The sequence below is a fragment of the Hirundo rustica genome, chromosome 2, assembly GCF_015227805.2.
Source record: "Hirundo rustica isolate bHirRus1 chromosome 2, bHirRus1.pri.v3, whole genome shotgun sequence".
Lineage (NCBI taxonomy): Eukaryota > Metazoa > Chordata > Aves > Passeriformes > Hirundinidae > Hirundo > Hirundo rustica.
In genome coordinates this window covers 85,135,013-85,161,577 of record NC_053451.1, presented here as the reverse complement: position 1 = coordinate 85,161,577, position 26,565 = coordinate 85,135,013, and the positions used below count along the sequence as shown (strand labels likewise).

The 26,565-nt window shown below is 39.7% G+C and overlaps 1 protein-coding gene across 4 annotated transcripts in view; it reads left to right on the top strand.

Annotated features, from left to right (window-relative positions):
* The window catches only part of JADE3 (jade family PHD finger 3), a 65,620-nt gene extending 39,503 nt beyond the window's left edge, over window positions 1-26,117 (top strand). For 3 of the 4 annotated variants that reach the window (XM_040056302.2, XM_058419429.1, XM_040056303.2), the window contains 8 exons: window positions 5,449-5,606; window positions 7,467-7,657; window positions 9,728-9,939; window positions 12,474-12,641; window positions 18,254-18,370; window positions 18,829-19,302; window positions 21,056-21,173; window positions 22,647-26,057. In XM_040056302.2, the coding sequence (XP_039912236.1) occupies window positions 5,449-5,606; window positions 7,467-7,657; window positions 9,728-9,939; window positions 12,474-12,641; window positions 18,254-18,370; window positions 18,829-19,302; window positions 21,056-21,173; window positions 22,647-23,539 (2,331 nt within the window). In that variant the 3' untranslated portion in view covers window positions 23,540-26,057. Of the gene's footprint in view, window positions 1-5,448; window positions 5,607-7,466; window positions 7,658-9,727; window positions 9,940-12,473; window positions 12,642-18,253; window positions 18,371-18,828; window positions 19,303-21,055; window positions 21,174-22,646 lie in introns of all 4 variants that reach the window. The other variant, XM_040056301.2, reaches the window with a different exon arrangement.
* Window positions 26,118-26,565: the final 448 nt, after the last annotated feature.

Sequence of the window (26,565 nt, the reverse complement as noted above, 5' to 3'; positions counted from 1 at the left end):
CTGGAGCATCATCCCCTGTAAATGGGCAGTCTTTTGCACATACTGTCAAACACCCATACAAAGATAAGCTATGCTCGGATACTATGTGGCTGTATTACACTTGTAATAGGTCACATTAGAATTTAAATTTTTATCATTTATGAGGTGATTTTAGGTGTAAACCTGCTGCGTCGTAAATGTGTTTGCTGAGGGTCTGTACATGAGAGCTACAATAGCAGAGTAAGCCTTAATGCTTGGGAGTGCTTATGGGAATAGATGTTAATGGATCCTTTCAGAGGGGAATAAAAAGATGATTTGACCCTTAACATGATGGAAAAACTCTTGCATAATTTACGTTTCACATAAACTCAAGTGTTTGACAATGGAATTTCAAACTTGACCTTCAAGATGGGTTGGGAGGGACACCAAAATCTAGGTAATTCCAGCTGTTGTCTGGTTCGAGAGGATGTTGGCCCTCATTCCACTCTGTTTGCTGTAAAAGATTTAATATGCTACTGTGGGCAAGACAGGACGTAGTAGTTCCCTCCTGCTTTTTAAAAAAATCATAGCTCTGTGTTTCTGTGCAGTGGGTCCTCTGACTCCCTAAGTGATGGGTGTGAACTGAAAAGCCTGTTGCTGAGTTCTGCTGAGTGCAGGGGAAGCCTCACAACTGAAGCAATTACAGGCAATCCAGCATAAAGTGGGCTTTGATTGTAACAAGAACAGTTAACCCATAATTTACTTAAACTCTGGAGGTGTGGTTCCCAGTCATGGCCTAGATGCCTGTGACAAGTGACTAACCCGTGGTGGGAGTTTGTAAGCAGTTGATCAAAGAGCCTGAAAGGATGGAGAGTGTCACAAGAAGAAGTATCGGCTTTCATTTCATTTTTAAGAGATGACACAATCCATTTATTTTTCTTCGCATGTGCATTTGGGTGAGACGTGGTGAATGAGCAGTGGCATCAGTCAGTTTTGGTAGTAGCTTGCAGAGGAGTATTGGAAAAGGAATTTCACTCATTTTTTTCTTTTCTTAATGTGGTTTTAAGTTTGCAGTGGTCATGAACAGAAGGTGCCTGACAGTCTGTGCAGATCTGACGTTTGATTTGTTCATCACAGATGGGGTTTTATAGAAGGCCATTTTACTGTCAAGACCATTCTCTGTTTTCAGTGCTAGTATTTTATTGTAATTCTCTATAGCATTACTCGTGTTCTCCCTGATATCTTTAATAGATAAGGATACTTCATACAAAATCATAGTCTTTGTTTCAGAGCCTGATTTATTCAGAGTAAGCACAGCAGGGTCCAGTGAGGAAGATTATATATTGCATTTCCATAGAGTGCTTCCAGAAGGAGTTTGGGTTCAAATCCTGGATGGCTTTCAGTGAAGCATTTTAAAATAAATGCTAAGAAATTAGTTTTCCTTGGATATACTGTTTTGCCATAATTTCCAAACAGGACTCAGAATTCTGAAAAACAAATATAATACACGAACCATATCTTTGATAAAATTCTTTCTTGGCGTATTAGTGCTTTAGGGGAGCAGAGCATACATATTTCTCAATACCTTTTGTAGAATTTAGCTTTTAAAGGCTTTATAGATGGCAATGTGTCTGCAGAGCTGACTAGGAGGTTCTCATTTCCTCAGCAAAAGCAGGCAGGCTTCTACTGCAGAGCAAAACACTAATATTGACCTGTCCTGGTTTCAGCTAGGGCAGAGCTAAATCCTTCTCCATAGCTGTTGCAGTGCTGTGTTTTGCATTTGGAATTAATATGGTATTGATAACATGCTGATGCTTTGGTTATTTGGTAATTTGTGTTTACCCCAAGTTTAAGGACTTTTCTTTTTTAACATGTCTCAAGCTCTGTCAGTGAAGGAGGTATGCAATAAAAAACCAAACAAACCACAAAACCAAAAGGACTGGGAGAGAGCATAACTGGGACAAGTGACCCAAACTGACCAAAGGGATATTCCACACCATAGAATGGTTATATAAACTGAGGGAGTTACCCAGGAGGGAGGCTGGTCTGGGTTTGGGAAGTGGGGTCTGGCACTGGTCAGTGGGTGGTGAGCAGCTCTATTGTGCATCACTTGTTTGGTTTTTTTTTCCTTTTTATTATCATGATTGTTACTATTATGTAGCATTATTATTGTATTTTACTTTATTTTCAATTATTAAACTATTCTTATCTCAACATTCAAGTTTTACTTTGATTCTCCTCCCCATTCCACTGGGTTTGGAGGGGAAGACAGGGAAGGGGTTGAGAGAGCAGTTGAATAGTGTTTCATTTCCAGCTGGGCTTTAAAACCACAACATGACTAAAGAACAAGGTCTTTTGTTCTAGATTTAAGCCCCAGTTCTAAAGCATGAAATATGTAATAGAATTTCTCAATTAAATGGTAACGATGAGATTATGAGACAGTGATGACATAAGCAGACACATGTCATTGATGTAATTTACTCGAAGTGCTGCGCTGTTTGTGGTTGAAGCTCAAAATTCCTGGCAGCAAAATGAAATTTTAGGTTCAGACCAAGCAGTCTTGCATGGTAAGACTAAAACTCATTTGTACTTTCATGCTCTCTTTGCTAAAAAATATTTTTTAAAAAATCCTCCTATCACACATACCTACTGTGGAATGCTCTGAGTGCTGGGGACTTATCCACTTCTGTGTGTATGAAGCTGGCTCTGGGAGCTGCGCTCAGTTATAGCTCAGCTCTGCAAGGCCTTGTTCTATTGTGTGCTAAAGACACTTGGCACCAGCTGAGTCTGGCTGTGAGGAGTGATGTTTCTGGATGGGAATACCTTATAAGCCTAGCCATGGCATGCTCAGTTTTCAGGTATTTTCATTATGTAGGATATTACAGGTGATGTTAAGATAACGTTGAGGGGTTGTGCTCTATACAAGGTAAAAAGTAGAACTGCTTTGGGGTGATTGAAAGATGACCACTGTGCTTCATGGTCTAACTGGAAGTTCAGGTAGTTCTTGCCAAGAGGGGAGAGTGTGTGCTGTGGAGCAGACTGGCTGTTGTTCTATGGACACAGGTAGTAAAGGGGCAGCATTGTTGTTCAAATAAATGTTGGGAAAAGGCCATGAGGAGAAGCTGGCTATCTAAATCCTGAAGCTGTGTGTGCTGCTGTTTGTGTAGATGGCTTAGTTCGTAGCCTTGAGGCTGACTGCTTAAGTAGAATTTGCTCTATTTGTCAGAAACCTCCCTTTGGGTCCCCCGAGTGTTTTGGTTTACTTCCACAACAAAGGAAATGCAGACTGAGTATTCTCATACGTTGCCCTCTGAGAGTATTTTACTGTTGGAAGACACTGCTTTGCCACATGTGAAGAAATGAAGAATGACTAGAGCTTAAGATTGTAATGATTCCAAGTGTCTGCAGGAAATCCTCAGTTGCACTGTTAATCACAAGTATGAACAGGCAATTCTTAGGAAGTCTTAGCTGAGTTTTGGAGTCCCTTAAGGTTTCAACAGTTATCTTTTTATTGATTAAGTATTTGACCTTCAGTGGTACCTGTACTGTAAATTGTAGAAATCTGAAGCTGAGAACTTAATGTTGTGTTGTGGTGATGATGTGGTCAGTACTTAAAACAGTCGAAAGAAATGCAGAAGTTCATGCTCCAGGGGGTCTGTGCTCTAAAAATAGAGATACAGTTTGCATACATAATGGATCATCAGAAGATTTGCTGCTAAGCAATGTCATTAGAGTACTGATGCCTTTAATAGCAATTTTCATCTAGTGGTTAAGAAGTAGTGGGTTTGATATGAAGTACTTCACTTTTATATTCTGTCAGTCACTTAAAAGGTAGTTGGTAAAGCACTTACCTCAGATATGATTTGAGAAATATATTTTCTGGTAGTTAAAGCAGTCATTGCACTTTCCTGTATCATACTTTTTCCTTCTGGTGTTCTTTGGAATTGTGCCCTGTTAGTGCATCTCATAATCCTGGCTCTGTACCTATAACACAGAAAACGAAAATGTCTTTTAAATGGCATAAATCATTTTACATTTTATTTTTTGGTGTGTACATATAGTGCTTGAAAAAAAATGGATACTTGCAGTCTCAACGCTTTCACTCTTGACATTCAGATTTTATTATAGGCCTGTTAGGTACCTGAGGAGTTTTATACAGAAGGCAGCAGTGAACAGTCTGTTCTGAACCCAGGCAGATAACACACTAATAGCAAATGCAAGACCCTTGAGTCTGTGGGTTTGAGTAACCTCGGTCAGCCTGGTCTCCTGGCTGCCCATATGAGCTGCAGTTGTAGAACATGATGCTGATGTTCCAGGACACCAGCAGGCTAAATCAATACCTTTTTTGTACAGAGACTTTTATAATAATGTTTACTTCATGATTTCCAAGAACAGCTGAGAATTTTTGCAGTAGGCATAACCGGTCTGGTACTGTCAAATTGAAAAGGGTACATGAAGATACTGGGCTCTGCGATAGTTCATTACTTTTCTGGTTATAAAACTGAATTAGTAAGAAGAGAATTCAACCTGTCACAACTTATTGCAGGGATATTTCCATTTCATTTTATTGCTCTTTAAGGATTTGATTTCTCCTTCCAATAATACAGTTAATTAGTTGCAATGTCGCTCTAAAACCAAGTCACAGTCCCTGTTTTGTTTTACTGAACATTAGGCTGGTGCAGTGTAGTGCTGGAGGAAAAAACCCACAGAGGATATGTATGCCCTTTATTTAAATTATATGTGCCTGTAGTTGACAGATACTAAGTAAGCTTTCAGATGACTGATAATCATGTTTGCATGCTTGTAAAAACTTAACCCTCTGGAGCCAAGTGTTATGGCTATAGATTTGCCACTATGGTTTGCTTTGTATGAGGATGGTGTTTCATTGTATAGGTTTGCTAAAAGATGCTGAGGCTGGATTTTGTCCATCACTGCCTAGACACAGAGCAACACAGGTCTTGTGTTCCAGCAAAGGAAGCTGTTCATCTTTGATCTCACAGATCCCAACCAATAAAACTTCAAGTGGTTTTAATAAATGAGCAAGTGCCAATCCATCACTTTTGCTATGGCAACTGTTTGTAGCCTGTGATGAATATGACAGTTTAAAGTAGCTAAACTGAGTGAAAGAAAAGGATATCCTACCTTGTATCTAAGTTAGGGTACTGCCTACAGACTGGCAATAAGCTGATTGAAAATATGGTGAGGAGTCTTGAATCAGGTGCAGGCTTCCTTACTCCTCTCTCTAGTTACCTGTAAAAACCTTTTTCCTTCTGGTTAGCCTTTGGGCAGCAACATGGTTTTGAATTATGCTGTACCTAATAAATGAAAAATTAATAATCTAGGTAGTTTCAAATTGATTTGTTTGTGTTGATACTCTTTAAAAACATTATCAATGTATATGCATTGTTTCAGTGTAGATAAGAAAAATACTTGTCAGATTCCCTAATGCAATGTTCTTTCTCAAATCCGTCTTTGCGCTGTTTCCTGCAGGTGTTCCGCAAGGATCTCATTAGTGCCATGAAACTCCCAGACTCTCACCATGTCAACCCTGATGAGTATTACGTCTTTGCGGACACGTGGAAACAAGAATGGGAGAAAGGGGTTCAGGTTCCAGCCAGTCCAGAAACTATTCCACAGCCTTCTCTCAGGTATTGGTGATCAGACATGGATCCTGTGCACAAAATGGTAACTCAGAGAAGATGGTCTCTCAAAATCAAGTTGTCTAAGTGCAGTCAGCTTTTCTGTGTTGGAATGTTTAAATCTTCAGTGTAGAAGCCTTCAGACGTGTTCTTAAACCACACAAGTGCCTATTTGGAAAGCATTTCTGTGCTGCTTCAGTCCAGATCTCATTCTGTCTGCACACTGTTACAGTATCTACAATGCAAGTGTAAAAAGATTTTTTTCCCTCAGTCACATGGTGCTATAGATTAAAAGCTGTTTGCTGTTTTTCATTTGAGTATGGGGAGTTGAATAAATTAAAAATAAACTCACATCTTATGCATATTACTTGAAAGGTTTCCCTACACAGCATGATGATATAGAGCACTAGGCTTGCAATAATCACTGATACCTGGTAAAATTACTCATTTGTTTATATAACCTAATTTTGGTTATTCTCAATTTTTAACCCTTTCTACCTTACCTCACCACAGTTGGCTGCTTAACATTATAGAAGTCCAGTGGTCTCAGATTCTGGAGCTAGATAAAGAATCTTCTGTTCTCTCACACTGTGTTTAGACTAGGGAAACAGGCACTGTAGTCCTGCAACCATTCCTGGTGGAAACAGTGTGTTTCGGCACAGAAAGGTTAATGCCAGTGTGGTCTTCAAGATGAAGATAAATGAATTGTCTGGTGAAAGTGCTGAGCCAGCATAATTTAATTTCCACTGAGGCTATTGTCAGTACCAACTTATTAAAAATAAGTATATTGCAGTTCATACCAGCTGTATTATATTAGAGGAAAAAAAATGCTATAGATTTGGCTGGACCAGGGAAAAACAAAGCTCACAAGAGAATCTGAGGAAAAAATTAGCAGGGTGAAGGAGGATGAAGAATGGCAAAAGGACATTGTTTGTGCTCACATTGATAATCCACATTTTTCCAGTCAGAATTATGTAGGATACGGCTTGATAGCTGCCTCCCCTTTCTTTACTGCCTTATTTTCCAGAGTTTTTACCTATTCCTTGTCCTGTGGAGGGTCAGCTCGAGAAAGCTTGTAGAGGTGCTCATGCATGGAACTATTCCATTCTTTATCTCTGGCTTCCTTCCACATGTGGGGCTTTTTGCATTGAATTCAGAGAAAGATCGGACTTTATCTACTTAAGATTATTCTTTCCATTCCAAAATCAAACCAATCAAACACTGAGTTCCATCTCCAAAAATACTTGAAAAATTGAGAACACTAAGTCTTTTTCTCCCTTGCTTCTTGGATGACTGTTCCCCTTTACATTTTTGCTTGGCATCAGAATGTTTCTTGCATAACAAAAATAATGTATTTGTAATGTGGATAAGGTGTCATTTACAAAATAAGGGTAGATTAAGTATCCCAAATGGAGAGCAAGGATTTTTCCCCCCCCACACCCACAGACACTACAGTAGAATAAATCAAGCTTTCGTGAAACAGCTGGTATTTTCAAGAGATCGGTTGACAAGATTTCCTTATATCATTTAGGAAGAACATAGAACAAAGATTGTATTGGTTTTGTGCAAAATGCTTTCTGTGGGTTTCAGAAACAGTTGCTTTGTTGTACTAGTAGCATTTGTTAAATTGAAATCGTATGGACAGGCTTACATTTTAAAAAGGGTTCTGTATATGTAGTAAACCTTAGAACATTTTGGGTGAAAAAATTACATTTACAGAATCCTGTCTCCCTGGGCTGACTGTACTTACTGGCTAGTTTAAAATATATAAAACCCCAGCTTTCTTCGCACTTAGAGCAAATATTTTGTTTTTCACGGATGAGTCTTAAAAAGCTGTAACTATTTATTTTTCTTTCTTTTCACTCACAGGGTTGTAGCAGAAAAAGTAAAAGAAGTACTGTATACACGACCCAGGAAATACATCCACTGCTCCAGCCAAGAACCCACAGAACCAGGTTACATCAACATTTTGGAATTAGCAGAATCTGTGTGTCGCTATGACTTGGATGACATGGACATCTTTTGGCTCCAGGAGCTAAATGAAGAGCTTACAGAAATGGGTAATTCCACAACATGTTCTCATTTTAAAAGCTGCACTTAATTTCTGCTGTTTGAATTGTAGTCTGCTGTGTAAGGTCTCTTAAAGATTGCTGAATGAGAATTGAATGGAAATGCTAAGATAAACAGGAGCTGAAAAAAGTAATTACTTTCTTGATCTGTTAATGTTTTGTGTTTTACCTGTTGTGCCTAAAATTTTTTTGACATCCAAAATCATCTTCAACTTCTGCAGACTGAGGCAGGAGAGAAAAAGCCCACATTAGGTGGAATTAATTTTAGGACTTCAAAAGTTAAAGATTTTATGTAGGGAAAGCAGATGTTTCCATTTTTTGAACTTGGAGCATATCTCAAGATATGTTCTCAAGAGAGTAATTAAGTTTCACACATGTTAGCCCATTCAAAATCAGCTAAGTAAGCTTTCTTTTGCCATGCAAGTTGTGGGTATAGAGGTCTATGAGCAGGAGTGAGCCATGGAAAATAATACTGGAATTATCACTGGATGAATTGTGGTTGTAGCCACTGTGTGGCTAGTATTCTTCCATGGGTGATTGTTGGTCTTTTAGGAAGGACAGGTTGGCATCTCCTGGATTTGCTGTTAATAAAATAGGGAGCACCTGTAGAGAAGTGACAATCAATGGCAGCATTGTCTGTAATAGCAATGATATAGTGGTGACTGAGATCTGGAGTTTTACTGGTCCTGGACTTTCAGGACAGCATGTTTCTACTTATGTAACTGGGCGGGATCTGGGGGGCAGCTCTGAAGGGTGGAATTACTGAAGAGAGCTAGCAGGACTTGAAGAACACTGTCCTCCAAGTGCAAGAGAGTTACAGCTACATTCAGGAAAATGAGTACATGTGTTGGGAGACTGGTTTGGTGAAGTATGGTGTTCATGACTGAGCTCCAGTGCCAAAGGATGCACATAAGTAGAAGCAAGGACAATAACTTCCCAGGCATACAGGAATGCTGTTAGCAAAAGCTGTTAGCTTTTCAAGGGGGCAGATTTTCAAAATATGACTACATGTATTTCTTGAGCAACAACCTTTTTTGGATTTCCTATTGACTCTGCTTGGAGCCCAGGCAGAGGCTGAAGCCCTCTCTAGGACCCTTCCCACCTGAATGATTTAGTAATTCTTTTAATTCAGGCAATGCAAAAGTATTAGGGCATGGGAGAGAACAGTTTATCTCTCCCTGTTTATTGTTTGTAACAAGGAATCACAATTAGTAGACTTATTTAAAATATTAGCCTCTGCAATTAATGTTACATGAATATCCCAGCTTTTGAAGGCCAGAGTAAATCATAAGCTGTGAACATCATGATCATTTTTGAGCACGGATTTTGACGAGATGCAGTTTGGGGATGTGTTGTAGCTGTGAACATCACAGGATTTCTTACTCAGTGCGTGTCCTGAAGCTGCAAGCTGAGGGCCAGTCTCATAGCAAATACTTTTAAGTGATCCTGCTTATGCTGTTTGATCAGTGGTGAGTGTATATAGTGTGTGTAGTATTCAAGGAAACAGATGGAATGGACTGCAACAGTATATTTATCTACTGTTTTATTAAAAAAAAAATCAGAAAAATAAAAACACTTTTCATAATCCTCATGCTTCGAGCACTACATCACAGTGGACTTAGAGGTACTGGGTGGCACAATTTGTGTATCATTATAAGATATGAAGTATTCTTGGTAAGTTTTATTTCCTAGGGCATTAGTCTTCAGAAGAACACGGTGTGATTTTTGGATTTCATTAATGTTTTGTAAAATTTCAGAGGTGCAGGAAGGGTTGTATAAGAGCAGCCAGCAACTGCTGTCTTCTATGCTGCAGTGTTTTTTTTTCCAGGCGCAACCTTGTGGTTTGTGTAAAATTTTTACTCAAGTAGGAGTTCTGCTTGTATTTATAAAACAATGTAATAATTAGTCTGAGAGCAAAAAATCATGTCTATTTTTATTTCATTTTTAGATGCTGTGTCTACTGCATTACTTGCTAGAAATTGTCTTTTTTCTCTTCCTGCTTCTCTGACTCAGTCCCCCCTCTGACTGTCCTCTAATTGCCCTTTCCTTTCCCTGTTGTAGGATGTGGGCTCCTGGATGAAAACACAATGGAAAAGACAATTGAAGTGCTGGAGCGGCACTGTCATGAGAATATGAATCACGCCATCGAGACTGAAGAAGGCTTGGGTATCGAATATGATGAGGACGTCATCTGTGATGTGTGCCGGTCCCCGGACAGTGAAGATGGGAATGACATGGTGTTCTGTGACAAGTGTAATATTTGTGTCCATCAGGTCAGTGCCTGCAGAAATGTTGACACTGTCCTGTGTTCTACGTTTACCCGGGCAAGTGTGGAATTTGAATGGGTATTAAATGTCAAGTGGAGGACTTTGTGGTTTTCTTCATACGAAGGGTGGTGTGATACTGAGGTGAATTTTTGGACTCTAACAATTACAGTAGATTAAGTGGCCTAGCATAGTTAATAAGTGGACAGCTACAGTCTAACAGGAATGCAAGGTGTGTTTTGGGACGTGCAAGTATTTCCTCTGTGACTGTAAATAATTTTTTTTCCCTATAACTAAATCTGCTTTTGAAGATAAACAGGACAGGAAATACTGCCTTGCCTGTTTGTGAGAAATCTAAAGATCATTTGTTTCAGAGCTATTTTCCTTTACTGACTAGTTATTTAGTTAGACATAGACTGTCCAAATTCAGCCATCTGGAACCGCATGTAGGCACTTTAACAGAGTGATTTTTTTCAAAAGCCATCAGCACCCTCAAAAACCATGGTCTCAGTCTGAATGATGCTCATGTTTATATTGTTTCAGCCGTAGCCAAGACTTTGCACTGCCTGAGCTCAGCATAGTCAGGTAAAGGCATTCTTGTAATCAGAAAAAGGGGCATGAATCCTGTGGTTTCTGTGCATGCTATTCTGGAAGGAAGTTTTGCTCTAAATTGAAGAGACCATCTTTTATTTTTACTGTATTTTTGTACTGATTGCAAGTAATATTTGGAAAACGTATCTGGCTGAAAAAAGACCTGTCACCTCACTGCTCAGAGTGGGCTGGCTTCCAGCCTGGCTGCTTTCCTGACCTGAGTCCCCCTGTAAAGCAGCCTGAGAGTCTGAGCTGGCAGTGAGGTGGCCAGTGACAGGAATATGGCTGGCAGCTGGGCTGCCTGCTTTGGTCCTTGCTTGTGTCTGTTAAGGAGTAATGATGGATTTGCAGTCAAAGGCTCATGGTTGTCTGCTGACAGCTGAGCTTGAGTTGATGGGCTGCCGCCTCCTTGCTCCTCACTCTTCCTGGTGCTGGATCTGCCTGAAACAAACCTGGAGAGCATGTCTGGGCTAGAGCTAATCCTAACTATAACAACAACTTGTTTCATTTTTAATCTGGGTCAGCTCAGTAGCCTCAGGTCTGTCTGTCATCACACCGTTTGGAGGTGGAGGGGAGGAGGAGTGTGAGAAAATTCCTCCTTCATGGTACCGTGTTGTGCTGGCTCAAACACCTTGTGAAATTAATGTTTTAGTAGTCTAGGCATCCTTTGCTTATCAGTTAAAATTAGAAAATAGTGTCAGTCCATTTCCAACACCCTAGATATGATCTTAGATGTAATGCCACTTCTTCTCTAGTAACAGAAAGAATTCTAGTGTGAAGGTGCCACCGAGGAGGAAAAGAACACTTGTAAAATTTGGATTGCAGCTCCCCCTCTTGGGCTTTTACAGGAGTTGCCTCATCAAAAAAAAAAAACATTTTAGGTTAGTCAAGTCTTGCCGCATTTAATTTAGGAAAGTCCCCCTTCCTACAAGCCTGACATAAATGTGCAGTGTTTTATGATATTGTTTAATATTAAATACTGAGATCCTACAAACAGAAGGCTGGAAAGGCAAGTATGGGGATTTTATACTGGATTTAATCTGAAAGGATGGTTACAACTAATGATCATGTTCTTTTGAGTCTTTTAATGTTATCATTACCAGAGATAGTGTTAGAAATTGAGATTTCCTGTGATATCCATCCTTTTGATAAAACTTTTATTTGGAGTGGTTGAGTGAAATTAGACTTTGGTGGCAGCCGGTGATTTCAGTCAGATATGCTCAGCTTCGTGGAGGTAGGGGGGATGTGTACGTGTACAGCAGGATCCACCATTGGTTCCATTAAGAACCACAAGGAATTTGAATTGGAAATCAAACTATTTATTTTCTTTTTTTTCTTCTTTTAATTCTCAAGCCTAGCAAAAGGTAAGAAATGTCTTATTTTCCATGTGTTTAAGTGCAATAACTGGGAAATAGGTATAAACCCCAGCATCTTATAATTCCAGAATATGCTGTAAATTTTGTTGCAATATTATATAACTATTTAAATTAAAAAAAAAAAAAGTAGATGGAACTGTACCTACAAACATTGCAGGAAATGATTTTTAGTCAAAGAGCTCATATCCTTTCACATCTAAATAGAATTATGTTAGAGCATTATGTTTTTAACAGTTGTGAGTTTAGAAAGTATTAGATACAGAAGCTAATTTAAAGGAATATCCATGTTGTTTACTTCAGGAATTTAGAAGTCACTAGAAGCAAAGGTGTTTTTAACACCAGTGCTGTTGTGCAGTCTCAACTGATACGTTTTACAAACAGGTGTAAAAACTATTGCTTTTAAGGCTGTTTCTCTCTGAGATTACTTGACTCATTTTAAGGAAAAGAAAGCACAGAAAGATTAAATGAAAGCCAGATTGTGCCTTTACTTTTTGAAAGCTTTGCTCTGTGTGAATAGGAATGCTTGTGTGTGAAATAATTTCATCGCAATGATTCCAATATCTGTTTTTCCCCAAGGCTTGCTACGGAATCTTAAAAGTACCTGAAGGCAGCTGGCTGTGTCGTACCTGTGTCCTGGGAATACATCCTCAGTGCCTCCTCTGTCCCAAAAGAGGAGGTGCCATGAAAGCTACCAGGACAGGGACCAAGTGGGCACATGTGAGCTGTGCTCTTTGGATTCCAGAGGTAAAATGCTAATTTCTCTCCTGTCCTCCTTCTTGTTCCATTCTCTGCCTTTTTACATTCTCATAATTTAATGACATAATACTGGGCTTTGTTCTGATAGGCCTGCTCAGCCTGGGAGAGAGTCTAACTTATATTCTATTAATGAGTCACTTTGTCACCTCCATTTACTCAGCAATCACTTCTTGGTGTCATTATGGTATCTGTGACCTGTTAGAAAGGGCAACTGATATAACCTATATTTTAGAACTGCAGCTTCATTGTCTCTCATATATTTTGATGAATTTGTATGCACAGATACATGTGTAATTTGCATTAATACCTCCACTTTTTTCAGAGTTATGTTTGTTTGTTTAAAGTTTGCCTGCATTACATTATTTCTATGGGATGTATGCTGAGATTTGCAGTTAAAGTTTCTTTGAACTAAATTTTTTCTGAATGATGGGAAGATGAGAATTTTTATCTCCATGTTATATATACTTTAATAAGTAAAGGCTTTTTTGATATATCTGTATATAACATATCTGGAGAGTTTCATGAGGAACAATTCCTCCTCCATTTTGAATCAAGTTTAGCATCACAGTGTAGTTCTGTAAAACAGAAAGTTCACTTAGGTATAGATGGAGTTGTGTTTAATTTTGCACTTGGAATATTTATGTTTTATTTCTGGTAAGATTCAAAAATCTTATGGTGGGTGGTTTAATGTGAGACAGTAGCCAGATCTGTCAGCACCATGAAATCAAGGATACAGTATTTTCTGAACCTTCTGCTCCCAAGTGCAGACAGGCCTGATGTGTGCACAGCTTTGAGGAAGATGTTAAGATTTTGGGTTGGTTTTTTTTTTGACTTGGCAACTGGATATAATGTGTAATTCTTAGTTGTCTTAGGCATGTATATCTGCTTCTTAAGGAGATTATCTTTGTAGTTGCACTTTTCCTTTTAAGCCTACTTGTAATTTCTATCATCTCTTTCACCTTCAAGGAGAGAGGAGTTGAGAAAAAAGCCAAAAGTATTTATTTTTAAAAAATCACTTCTCCTCTTGTGCTTATGACATGTCTTGACTGGAAGCTGGCTCTGAGCTGACTGGTTTTTCTAAGAAATCCATTCTGCATGTGGTTGCCTTGCTGCTCTCATGAGTAGAAGAGGAACAGTGAGGTTTGGGAAGGAGGTGATGGCTGGGTAGGAAGCACAACCTGGATTCCTGCCTGTCCATCTCACTCTGGCTGAGGAAGAGAAGATGCTGGGAGACACCCAGAGTGGGAGAGGTTGATTCCAGCTGTTTTCACAGCCCATTCAGTGATTCCAGGTTTTGGACACCTCCTCTCCACACCAAATGTGTCAGGCATAGTGAAGAGTTAGCACATGCCTGCAGGCATAGGAAATGCCTCTTGGATCCATTCTCTTGGGCTTGTGTGTAGTCACTTGTAAAACAATTCAGTTACCAGAGAAGCCAGGAAAACCCTTTGTAAATATCTACTAAAATGGTAGGTCAGTTCCTGTCAGAAGTGACCTCATGTTCTGTCTGGGGGCAAGAAAGACATAGAGTTTGAAGACCCAGGGATGGATGCTTTAGGGGAGAATGTGTATTCTCATATACCTGTTGTTTTTTTTTCTTCCAAGGTACTAGCATGCTGGAACTCACTAAAAGAAACATTAATTATAAAGTCACTTGTGTTTCCTCTTGTGGCCCTAACAAAGTGGAGCAAGGCAGAAAGCAGGGAGGAAGGGGCTATAAATATGTCTGTGGCTTGTGGCAAAAGGTTCAAAGAGGCTTCATGAGTCACCAAGTGTAGTCTAGCATTGTTGCAGTCAATTGTACCAGGTATTCTCCTGCATTAATTCATTCAGCACTGTCTTAAAATCTTTTTTCTTCCCTGTGAGTTAATGCTGTTTAAAGTTCCCTTTCTTCCTTGTGAGTTAATGCTGTTTAAAGGCTTTCTTTTTGCTCCCTTGACTGATTGGGATGATTGGAAGGTTTTTACTTTCCAAAATGTACTCATTGGTTTATATCCTAATTTTCTTCTGCCTTTGCTTTAGTGTAAATGTATGGTCTATTTAATATTTTTTAAAAAGTGTACTTCTAAATCTAAAAAAAAAAAAAAAAATCAAAAAAGTAAACACTGATACCAGAAAATCTGTATTGAGTGTTTTGAATTTCAAGGTGTTTCTCTGCCTTAGATAACCTGTTACAGATCTGTCCTCTGCCTATCAATGTGGTGTTCGCTGAAGCAGAAAGCAATGACCCCCTTGTGTACTGGTGCAGCTGCTGGTGGCACAGTTAGCAGGGAAGCAGAGGACAGCAGGGTGATTGATCATGTGCATAACAGTTGCAGATAATAGGCTTCAACAACCCATTGTCTTCACTCTCTCCCACTCTTAGAACTTCTTCAGAGTATAGCAGTCAAGATGTAACCTGATGCAAGGTGAAGAAATGGAGAAAATGACTACATTTTATGGCAGATGGATGATTTCTGCCTTGGAATGGGAGTTCTTGGGGGATGAAAATGTTGGCCTCTGCTCTCTGGATCCCTTGTGAGCAGCAAAGTTCAAACGGACTTTGCCTTGATTCCTCTCTGCAGAAACATGCAGGTGGCACAAGGCCAGTATAAATAAATTGCACCTGACTCTGTAAGTGCCTCTTTGTGCTTTTACAAAGTAGGGTAATATCAGCAGTCAGCATTACAAGCTGAATGAACATTATTTCCAATAGAAATGTTTCCTGACCTTACGAGTCCCCTCTGATGAAGGAGCAAGGAGAATATTTAAAAGGCCAGAGAGGGACAGAGAACAGGTCTGTGTCAATTCCCAGCTCCTGCTGGGAATCCCAGTGGAAAGCTGATTCTACTCAATCTCCAGAAAAAAGTCATTGCAGTTTTGGTTTCATTTTGAAAATAATATAGACAACCTGACAGACACATTGATACAATCCTTTAATTCTTAAGGGAAGTCTTGTCTCTCTGACTGTAGTGGTAATAGTCAATCTTTGTACAATATTTCAGAAATACCTGTGCAACTTGTAACCAGCTGTTTTGAGCATGGTCAAGTTAGGTTCATGAAAGGCTCTTTCCTTTTGGAAGCAAAAAAGCTATATTTCATGATATTGAAGAGCGCTGACTGTAATTTTGTTGGACTACTCGGGCATTCCAGGCACAGTCTTGTCACTTTTCCACCAATTTATAGGAAGGCCACAAGAGGTTAAATAGTTAGTCATGGCTTTCTCATGAGCACATCGTGTATTGCCTGACTGCTCTTCTTTAAAACCTGAGCCTTCTGAAGCATCTCATCGTCTTCCTAATGAAGACTTTTGGAAATGCCATGCAGCCAGTTGACCTCAGTATATTCCAGAAGATCTGGCCTTGCACTTGGAAGATCAGAGAGGGAAGTACTGTAACAAACATTATCTTATTTGAGTCAATTTATGTCATTAATTCATGAACTGTTGGTCAACAATTTTTTTTTCCTTTGTGGAAATAATGAACTGTGTAATCTCTTGCAAAAGTATTTTTTTCACCTACTTAAATGATCCTTAAAGCAATGCATGATAAGGAGAGAGTAGCAGAAATATTCTAAGCATAGCAACTGTGACATAGCACTGCTATCTTTGGGTAGGTCTACCCCACTGAGGATGTCTGCTGAAACAAAGCTTTTCATCCTTAGGGATTAAACAGGTTTTAAAATGAGTATGTTCATCAAGTGATTGATGATGTTCCCCCAAAGGGAAGCTAAGAAATTCAGCTTTGTCTACTGGCTCTTGAAAAGTTGCCAGTTTAATTATCACATGTTAAACTAATTCATACAACCAGATTTTCCTGGGTGTCTCTTACTGTAATGTAACGCTCTTGTAGTTTTCTAGAAAAACAAAGTAATTGTTGTTCAAATCTCATTCTTAACTGCTTTTTTAAGCCATCAGCTTTCTTCTGGCCTCACAGTACCACAGAGCATGACCTAGGAACCTTCTTTCTTTGAATTCTTAGGTTTGACCCCTTTGAGAAGAAGCCCATATTCCTACCACAGGAAATACAGATCTGCTCTATTCAGATTAATTGTTTTTAGAAAGTGTGGAGAGCTTCCTAGTTAGTATCAGCATTGTGATTTTGGTTCAGCCAGGTAGCCCTCTAAGGCACACAACTGCTGAATTCAAAAAGTGTTGAAGTGTGAAAATCCAAGCTTTTGGAGACTGATGTTCTTGGGACAGTTATCCCACTGAAATCTTCTGCCATGTGCCATTCTCATACTGGCCCAGTTCTGCATGTTAGTCATTCAGAGCTGGCCAAGTTTTTGTTTCTGTGCTTCGATAAATCCTGTCAGGAGTGGCTCGAGGATGCCTACAGATATAGATATATCTGTTTTGGTTTCCAAATCACAGAGGAAGGTCCTCATTTTCCTTGTATAGACAATAGGCAACTGAGAAACTTCTATCATAATGGATATATGGAAGTTAATACAGCAAAGAATATGAAAAGCTATTCTGTCTATATCTGGGGTTTTCTCCTTTCTTTTAGTAATATCTATAATCTGGTCTACCAGAGACAAATTGATCATCCAGACTAAGTCTGTGAAAACTAGCACAAGACAATATATCCTGCTTTTCAATAAGAGAATTTTTTTGTGTTTTTTCTCAAATTATATTTGATAGGGTCCATAGTCCAGTGGGATTATCTCTTGCAGTGGGAGTGCTCAGTGGAGAGGCAGAGCTGGGAAGCAAGGCTTTTCCTGGCTGCTGACTGATAGAGACCTGGTTCTGTCCCAGATTTTGAGTTGACAGAAGTAGATACTGTAGCAGCTCTAAGGATTTTATAGAAGGAACTTTTCAGAAAAGTGTTCCTCTTTGTTCTGAGGGGCTTGTATTTTGGCACTTTTTAAGTTAGACCTGTGAAAGCAGCACAGAGGGAAAAAAAAATACAACTAAAAAACAAAGCCACAAGGGAATGGAAATAAACTTAAGTATCACTTGCTGGTAGTGGTTTAGGAATGATATTCCCCAATTTAGTGATCCCACTGAAGCACTTCAAACCATGCTTCACTCCCCCCTCCCTTGCAGCAGACTGGAAAGGGGATTTGGAGGCACAAATGGATAAGGATCATGGATCGAGATAAGAACAATTTACTGGAAGCAGCAGTACAATAAGAATAACAAAGCAAAACCAACAGTAAGAGCTACAATATCAGTAAGAAAAGGAGCCAGCACTACCCGACCACTGGCTTCACACTACACTTACCTGACCAGAAGAGAGCACTTCCCCCCACTCTCAGAAAATTATGTGAGCTGGGACCTCTGGGTCCTAGCCATGCTCCCTCCTGGCTACTGCAAAAATTAACCTTGTCCTGGTTGGAACCAGGACACAGGTTCATAACAAGGGCATGCTGTAGGTGCCTCAAATGTTTTGAATAATTGCAACTCTGAATCACCAGGTTAAACTGATAGTATTCCACACTATTGTCTGCATATGGGATCTTTTGGGGTCCCTTTCTGTGAAGTATGAGTACATGGAGGTCTGGCAGGAAGAGAAATGAATGGATGGCTTTCTTTTTCTGGTATAAATGGAGAGCTTGGTTTGTTTTGTTTTTTTTTTTCCTTTGATAACTGTTTTCTACACTGTTTTTCTTCTTTACAGGTTAGTATTGCTTGCCCAGAAAGGATGGAGCCAATCACAAAGGTGTCTCACATTCCACCAAGTCGATGGGCTCTAGTGTGTAGTTTATGCAAACTGAAAACTGGTGCTTGCATTCAGGTACGTACTTGTCCCATAATGACTCTGCAGGGTGGACCTGTCAGAAGGGCAATTTTGGTTTTGCATTTTTTTCTTTGTTCAGAGATGCTTTACAATGGAGATGACTGTTGGATAGATGTCTGCTTCTTCATAGCCATTTGCTATCAAATGAGTTGACTAGACAGAGGTTTAAGAATTAGTCTGGGTTGCTGCCTTTTGAATAAGGCTGCAGTGCTTTTAAGAGCCACTACTGTGTCTGTCAAAGATGGGCAGAAAACTCCTTCCACTGAATGCTCTTTGCAAACAAGAAAATACTATATTGGATAATATCAGCTTCAAGGGGATCAATATTTTTAAGAATGTGTAGGAAATTGGTTCTGAAAGGGATGGATTTTCATGTAGTTGAGGTAGTTATGTCCTTTTTTCTGGTTTGCTGCTACTGTTAGTAATTGGGTCTTTTTGTTTTATTTTGTCTGCAGTGCTCTGTGAAAAGCTGCATCACTGCCTTTCATGTCACCTGTGCCTTTGAGCATAGCTTAGAGATGAAGACTATCCTGGATGATGGGGATGAGGTCAAGTTCAAGTCATATTGTCTAAAGCACAGCAAGAACAAACAGAATTCGTTGCCTGATGTTGAGGAGCACCCCAAGAGCGTGTCAGAGCAGAAGCAAACAGAGAGTGAGAAAACGAGCCTGCGAGCCCAAAAACTCCGAGAGCTGGAAGAAGAGTTTTACTCACTAGTAAAAGTGGAGGATGTTGCAGCAGAGCTGGGCCTTCCTAAACTTGCTGTAGATTTCATCTACAATTACTGGAAATTAAAGCGAAAAAGTAACTTTAACAAACCATTGTTTCCTCCCAAGGAGGATGAAGAAAATGGCTTGGTGCAGCCAAAAGAAGATAGCATTCATACTCGCATGAGGATGTTCATGCATTTAAGGCAGGACCTAGAGAGGGTAAGAATTAATTTGTAAAGTTTTGAAAAGCTATTTGCAGGTGAGCAGGGTCTTTCTTTGTGGATGAAAGTGAGAATGCAGAAAGCAAAGTGAGATGATTTCAAAAATAATAGTTTAAAAAATAAAAAGGTAAGGCTTTCAGCTCCAATCCTTTGATATGCTGCACTGCCTGCTGCAGAGACTTCCAGGAGCTCCCCTCTCAGTCCAGTGAAAGATCCAGTGTGGAAGCAGTGCTTCCTGACTTGCTTAAAGGTTATTCCTTTATGTATTTTAACATGCATATTTCTGTGCACAATGGACAAATATGACTTCAGCTTCAGTTGGGTAAATGTTTAAAAAAATTAGGAAATTTATTTGACCCACTATAGGCATAGTTAGTGATACAGATTAAATGAGGGGGGAAAAAAAGTTACTTTTATTTAAAAAAAATAAGAGTAAGGCTTGTTACCACTTGGAGGCTGCCCATTAGGTTGGCCTGTTGGGTAGGGGTCACCTGCAATTTTCAAGTGCCTAGAGGTAGGTAGTGAACATAAAAAAGGTAATAAAATAAAATAGATGTGATGAGGAGAGGGGAAGTAAAAGCAGAAGAGAGGTAATAGTGTTGTAAGAAAAGAGGAGAGAACAACGTGAAAATACAGGAAGATTGTTGGAGCCAAGATTTGCACTTGTCACTGTAACTGTTGTCTTGAATCTATCATAATCAATCTCAGATCTTTTCCAGGACTGCTTTCGATATGGAAGCTTACTTTAAGAAAAGATTTAAAACTCATAACATGCCTCAGATGGAGGGTTGGTATTTGGGGGTGGGGGTTTTTTTATTTTTCAAGAGACAATGCCAAGCTTTTTGTTTGATAAATATTTGGTTTGCACCAAATTTTGTTGAAATTGATGTATTTATTCTGAGTGGAGGTGATTCCTCATTTGAAATGCCTGTCTCCAAGTTTCAGAACTTCTTGTGCCACAAGATTTTCTACTCTGTTATATCTTGGGAGAAATATAAATTTGGGAATCTTGGAATTTTGTTTCTAGGTAAAGAGATTCCAGTTCTGAACAGATGGAACTGGGTGCTGGGAAAGTTGGCGGATACCTTTCAACCAGCCCCTATGCGGCTTCTGTGTTTTAAAATCACTTTTAGGTGTTTATCAAGAACTTCCAGTGTCTCTTCTTATTCTATTGCCTTAGGTGGAAATATTGCTATTAACTCAAACAAGTAGTAAAAGTAGAATTATATGGAACTGAATCAGAATGGTTTGGGTTGGAAGGGACCTTAAAGAATATCTAGTTCCAATGCCCCTGCCATGGACAGGGACACATTCCACGAGACCAGGTAGCTCAAAGCCCCATCCAGTCTGGCCTTGAACACTTCAGGGACGGGGCCTCCACAACTACTCTGGGCAACCTGTTGCAGTGTCTCACTGTTAACAGTGTCTTTCTTACACCCAATGTAAACTTACCCTCCTTCAGTGCAAAAGCATTACCTGTTTTTCTGTCACTACAGGGTCTGGTCTCTGTTTTTCTTATAATCCCTTTTCATATAAGGAAAAACTGCAGTGAGGTCTCTCCAGGGCCTTCTCTTCTCCAGGCAGAGCATTTTTTTTAATGCATAGTTAGGTATGTTCAGTAATATTTGCACGAATTTTACCAAGGGATTTTGCACGTAATGTTGTTTTGATTCTGTTGTTGATACACTTTTTAAACTATGTCGGGATTTATTTTCTTACTGCTTGTTAAGTCTCCTGTTACTCCTCTGCAGGTAAGAAATCTCTGCTACATGGTAAGCAGGAGAGAGAAACTGAAGTTGTCCCACAGTAAAGTACATGAACAGGTCTTCAACTTGCAAGTCCAACTCATTAATCAGGAAATTGCTGCAGGTAATTAATCATAGAAACATAAAATATTTATAAATCCTGCCTGTATTTAAACTAAAGCAGTGTATTCTCTTTATGTTCCTGGTTAGCGCTTTTAATATGTAAAAATGCCTTAAAGAATTTCCAAGTGCATAGTCAATCAAAGTAGCGACACGAAAAGAACTCTATAATCGCTTAAAATATTTACTTGAATATTTCTTTATTTTATGGCTGTTTCTGGTATATGCCTATTGCTTATCACTGTGGCATCCAGCTGGCAGAAATGAGCTGGTGGTGATCTCTAGGCTTTTACAGCATTGGGTTGCTTGTGCGTGGCACTGGTTCCGCACAGCAAGCTCTACCCCGCTGGTTGGTTCTCCAGCTGAGAAGGCTTTTTTACTTGCTGTCAGTAGTCAGTTCTTTCAGGCACGAGAAAGAGTGACTGATGGGAATTGCTGCTGTTCTCATGTGCCTTGTGCACGTCATGAGCAGCGCAGATTTCTTAGCTTGCCATCTGCAGTTGCTCTCCTGCCTTCAAAAAGAGTTTAAGTACTCTGGTTATTAATAGGGACTGGTAACTGTTTAGGAATGCTGAGGTGTCAAACCCCACTCTGCCCTTCACATTTACAGCAACTTTTTAAAATAAGGAACACAGTATTTGGAAAGAGGAAGAACAAATACATAGCAGTGTAGTTACTGGGATTTGTGAAATTAAGATATCCCTGGTCTTTCCAGATACGAACTTGACCAGTTTAGGGTGATGACTTCGTGTTTTTTTCTCTGCCCCTGAAACATGGATAGGTTTCATTAGTGCTATAAGGTTTGGGGGTTTTTTTTAACTGTTTTAGATCAGACTAGTACTTAATGGAAGCAGCAGCACTCTGAAGCTCCTTGTTTTTGTGTAAATGCATTTTATTAGCAATGTCTACTAAGTTTATTTAATGTCTTTACAAATGCATTTTTTTTAATACTTACTATGATAGCTTGATACTTGCAGTGGGTGCTGTATGCATATATAACCATAAACAACTCATACATTGATGTAAAAAAACTTCTAAAGCTTAGAGAATTTTATAATACGAAGCAGAGAGTTGAACTAAGGCCAAATTGAAACTCAGTTTGAAGCATTGTTTTTTCTTTATCCAAAACTGAATATGAACATTTTTACAGCTTTGTTGGAACAACTTCAGTCATATCTCAAATCTCGTTCAATTCACTGGCTTAAAGTCCCGTAAAAAGGGCACACTGTTGTTTTTAATGGCAATATTTAAATGCTTACCCAAATTCCAAAGTGGTGGATAATTTGGAACAGTTCGGTTATCCCAACTTCTCCTTAGTGTCCTAAAATAATTTCACACTAATTATTTGCAAATGCTTCTTACTGTTGCATGACTGTATAATGGACTATAAAACTTGTTACGGATGACAAAAGAAATTACCTTTTTTAAAAAAGCCTTTTTTCTTTTTCTTCTGCTTCCTTGCCTCTTTCTCCTGTAGGCCATACCCTGACAAGTGCACTAGAGAACACACTGTTTTACCCACCTCCCAGGATCACCCTGAAGTTAAAAATGCCCAAATTAGCGTTAGGAGACTGCAAAAATAACTCGCTGAAGCCTGGCAACAGACCGCTTTCTCCTGACAACAACAGCACTGTTTACAGCAAACGGAGTGTGCCAATGTCAAAGGAATCGTTTGAAATTAAAGCAAAATCTTATGCCAGGTATCAGCACGACAGCAGAAGTAACGGGTTGCTGGCAGGGATGGGCAAGCCTCGGAGCGAGGCAAAGGATTCTGGCCCCACGCAGCTGATGGAGTTTCACCGGGGCCAGCCATCTGGGAAGCCTTTAGCGCTCCAGGCTGCTTTGCATGGACAGTCTTCTATTGGGAATGGGCGGGTGCAGCAGGAGAACTCAAGGCTGGTGTCCAAATCCAATGGTCTGATGGGCAGGGCTGGAGATGTGAGCCAGAGAGACAGCTCCAGCCAGACATCCTACGAACAAGAGTCTGTGCTCACGGCTCACTTGGCCAGCCAGAGTGGATTCCGAAAATCCACCATAGAACATTTCAGCCGGTCCTTTAAAGAGGCTACCAACAGCCTGGTGAGGACCACGGAAGATCTCCGGTGCTGTGAAAAGCCAACGAGAAGACTCGCAACAAAAGATCGCTTGTGGAGCAAGCAGACACTTGAAGGTGCTCCGTACCAGGACAATGATGGGTACTGTCCTGACTTAGAGCTGAGTGACTCTGAAGCAGAAAGCGATGAAAACAAAGAGCAAGTCAGGTTAAGACGAGGTAGCTCAGAGAGAGAAAGCCCAAGTAAGGACTTCGGAAGAGACTGTCACAATAGAAACAAAAAGAATATGATATCTCACAGTTCGGTACAAAGGTGATTAGAAGCCCCCACGGGGTAATCCAGCCTTTATGTATTCCAGTGTACCAGTGCAAAGCTCAGCATCAAAAGGTTCCAGAAATTAGTCTAGGACCTATTTAGGAAGAGCGGCAGTAGGGGATGGGGGAGGGGAGAGAAATCAGAGTAGTTTTGTTCAACTGTGAATTGGTTTGCAGTCTTTGCAAGGCTAGCTGAGTTATCCACAAAGCCATGTGGAAATCGTGTGTTTTATCAGAAGGTAACATCTGGGAGAGCACAAAGCAGTTAATTGTGCAAAACTTCAGGAAACTGCTTCTGCCTTGCCAGCTTAAGTGCAAGGCACCGTGTTCATGTGGAGGTAGTCTGGTGGTGGTGGACAGGTTTTAAAGAAGTCCTTGCATTGCTCTAACGCGTTGCAAGAGACTGCAAATGGAGACACTGAAACTGCGTTGTTATGGCACCTGCAGTATGGCTTTGATCCAGCAATGCACTTGCGGATGTGTTGGGACGTTAAGCGCGTGAAAAGTCCTGCTGGTTTCCCTGGGAACGTTTGTGCTCAGATATCCAAGCACATGCCGGTGTGCTCTGCTGGATCAGGCCCAATGTGACTACTAAGTGATGATCCCCTTCCAGAGGCTTTGAACTGCAGTGGCGTTTGCAGGCTCCCTGCGGAGGGTGGAAGCAGGCGTTGCTGGCGCTGCCAAACTCGCTGACCTCTAGACGTGCCCCCGTTCCCTGCTTTTGCTGAAGGTTGTGTTTCTCTTCACAATGATTCGCTTATTTTGTAAATATACAACTTCTAGTACTTCAGCTTTTTTAATCTCTGTACATAGATGCTTGTTGTGGGATGCACTTGTAAATATTTTACCCAGCTAACAAGTACAGATGGCTAATTTTGTGGATAGTGTTTACAAAAGTAGATGTACTACTTCAAAGAAAAATGCTATTTGACACTTACATTTAGGCAATCACCGGTGATGCCAGGTTCCTCTTGAAACTGAGATTTCATATCCAGAGGTGTTTTTACCTGGTATTTTTAAAGTCAGCTGAATTAGAAATAATTTTTGCTGAATTTTTTTTCAGGTGCAAATTTTCAACCCTAGTTGCCTGAACACAGGCATAGGAGTCTTCTGGCATCTAGGTCTGTAAAATTTTAGCCAGTCATCTTTTAGAGTATGATGGTTTAATTAAAAATGTGGTTTTTTAATTGCTGAAAATCTACTATTTTATTACGCTGCTTTTCAACCTCTGGATCAGTTGCTGTTTCCCAGTCTAACGCATTTTTTGTATGTCCTTTAAAATCAGCAGTTGTTAAATAGTGATTAAATTTCAGCCAGTATTGACTGAGGAGTCAAGAAGGGGAGGGAATGAATCCCTTTCTGTTTGTTTCAAAGACAGGGGATTTTTGTTTGAATGCAAACTAATTTCTTGTTTTACAGATGGTGGTGTGTTGATCAACAAAGCAGCTGCACTGGTTTTGTCTGAAATGCTGTACATTTCATAAACAAGCAACATCCTCTGTCCCCACATCACTGGCTGAAATGACCCATAGGTTGTGCAGGGCACGTTGTACAGCTCTCTTGAAGGTTCAATTTTGTATACAAACAAAAAGGGGTTTCCCCCACAGTGTGAAGATGACTATGCAGGATCTGAACAGCAACTTGTTTCGCTTCATTTCGCGAAATGAAATTTTAATTTATTGCTTTTAGGTTGGGAAATGGCAACGATACTTTCAGATTTGTTTTAAACTTTGGAATCTCCCTAGTTGCAATAGAACTAGCAGGTCAGGGGCTGGAGGACTCTTCAGTAGTGAAATAATAAAAAAAATACACTTGGCCAATCTGCTCTGTTTGCTTCATGCATCTTAAGGTTTTTTTGGGTTTGTTTTTTTTTTTTACTTTTTGATTTTATGTATATTTGTGTAATTGATCTTTCTAGAGCTGTATCTTCAAAATTATTTCTTTTGGTGTAAATATGCAGTAGCAATTTAGGTTTCCACATATTTTATTTTTATGGGAAATGCTTTGTGTTCTAAGCCATGGGTCACTCAGAATAAGTAAACAAATGTCCGTTCATTTGTATTCCAGTTCTGATTCTCTTAGTTCTCCTTCAATATTTATTAGTAATCCTCTCTCACTGGCCATGAAATTTTATGAAGCTTTTATTGGGAACACTTATCTGGGAGGTCAGCAAAGTGTTCGTGTTATTTTGTGGCTGGAAGCATATGACAGAAGAGAGGGAAAATGGTGCTTCAGCAAAACTCAGCATTTCTGCTCTTCTGGGGTTATCAATTCAGTTGTTTCCAGTCTGGGCAATGGTTTTGCTAACTTTTACATGATTTTAATAGACATATGAAGGAGCCCTTGGTTATGTAGTTCTCAAGTATTGTCCCCAAAGTGCATTTGCTAGTTTTTATTGTGCGTTCGGTGGCTAACTGTTTGAAGTATTACCTCTTAACCTTATTTGTCAATTTTTTGTTGTGTTTTTGCATTTTGTTTTATATATATAAATATATATATATTCAATTTTCCAAGATGGACTCGGTCTTTTTCAGATGTCCCCTTTTTACAAGTACTTTTTCATTAAATTATGAAACTGCTAACAATATTTTCATTTGTTGTGATTTATTCAGGGCTTTACCCTCTGCGTCTGGCAGGTTGTAAAACTCATCAGTACTGTGTCTGGCAGGTTATAAAACTCATCAGTACTGTGTCCGTCGGGAGTAAATTATTTCTGCAGATTTGGCAATACTTTAACAAGTTAAGTATCCAGGAAAACCCTTCCCCTTTAGCCTCCCAAAAAAGAGTCGCTGAGCACTAATTTGCTGTGTATAACAAATAGTGCAAGCCTGGCTTTTGTTTCTGCCTGGCTGAGCAATTGTAACAGACCATTTGCTGCCCTGGCCTCACTTTTCAATGTATTTGCTTATGCTGTAGTATGTGTGGTTTTCCCTGGTCGGACAAAGTGAGTTATAGAGGAAGAGCCGTAGCCAGGCCTTCTGTGTGATCTCTCTTCTTGTAGCCCCGCAGACGCGCGCAGCTGAACGCT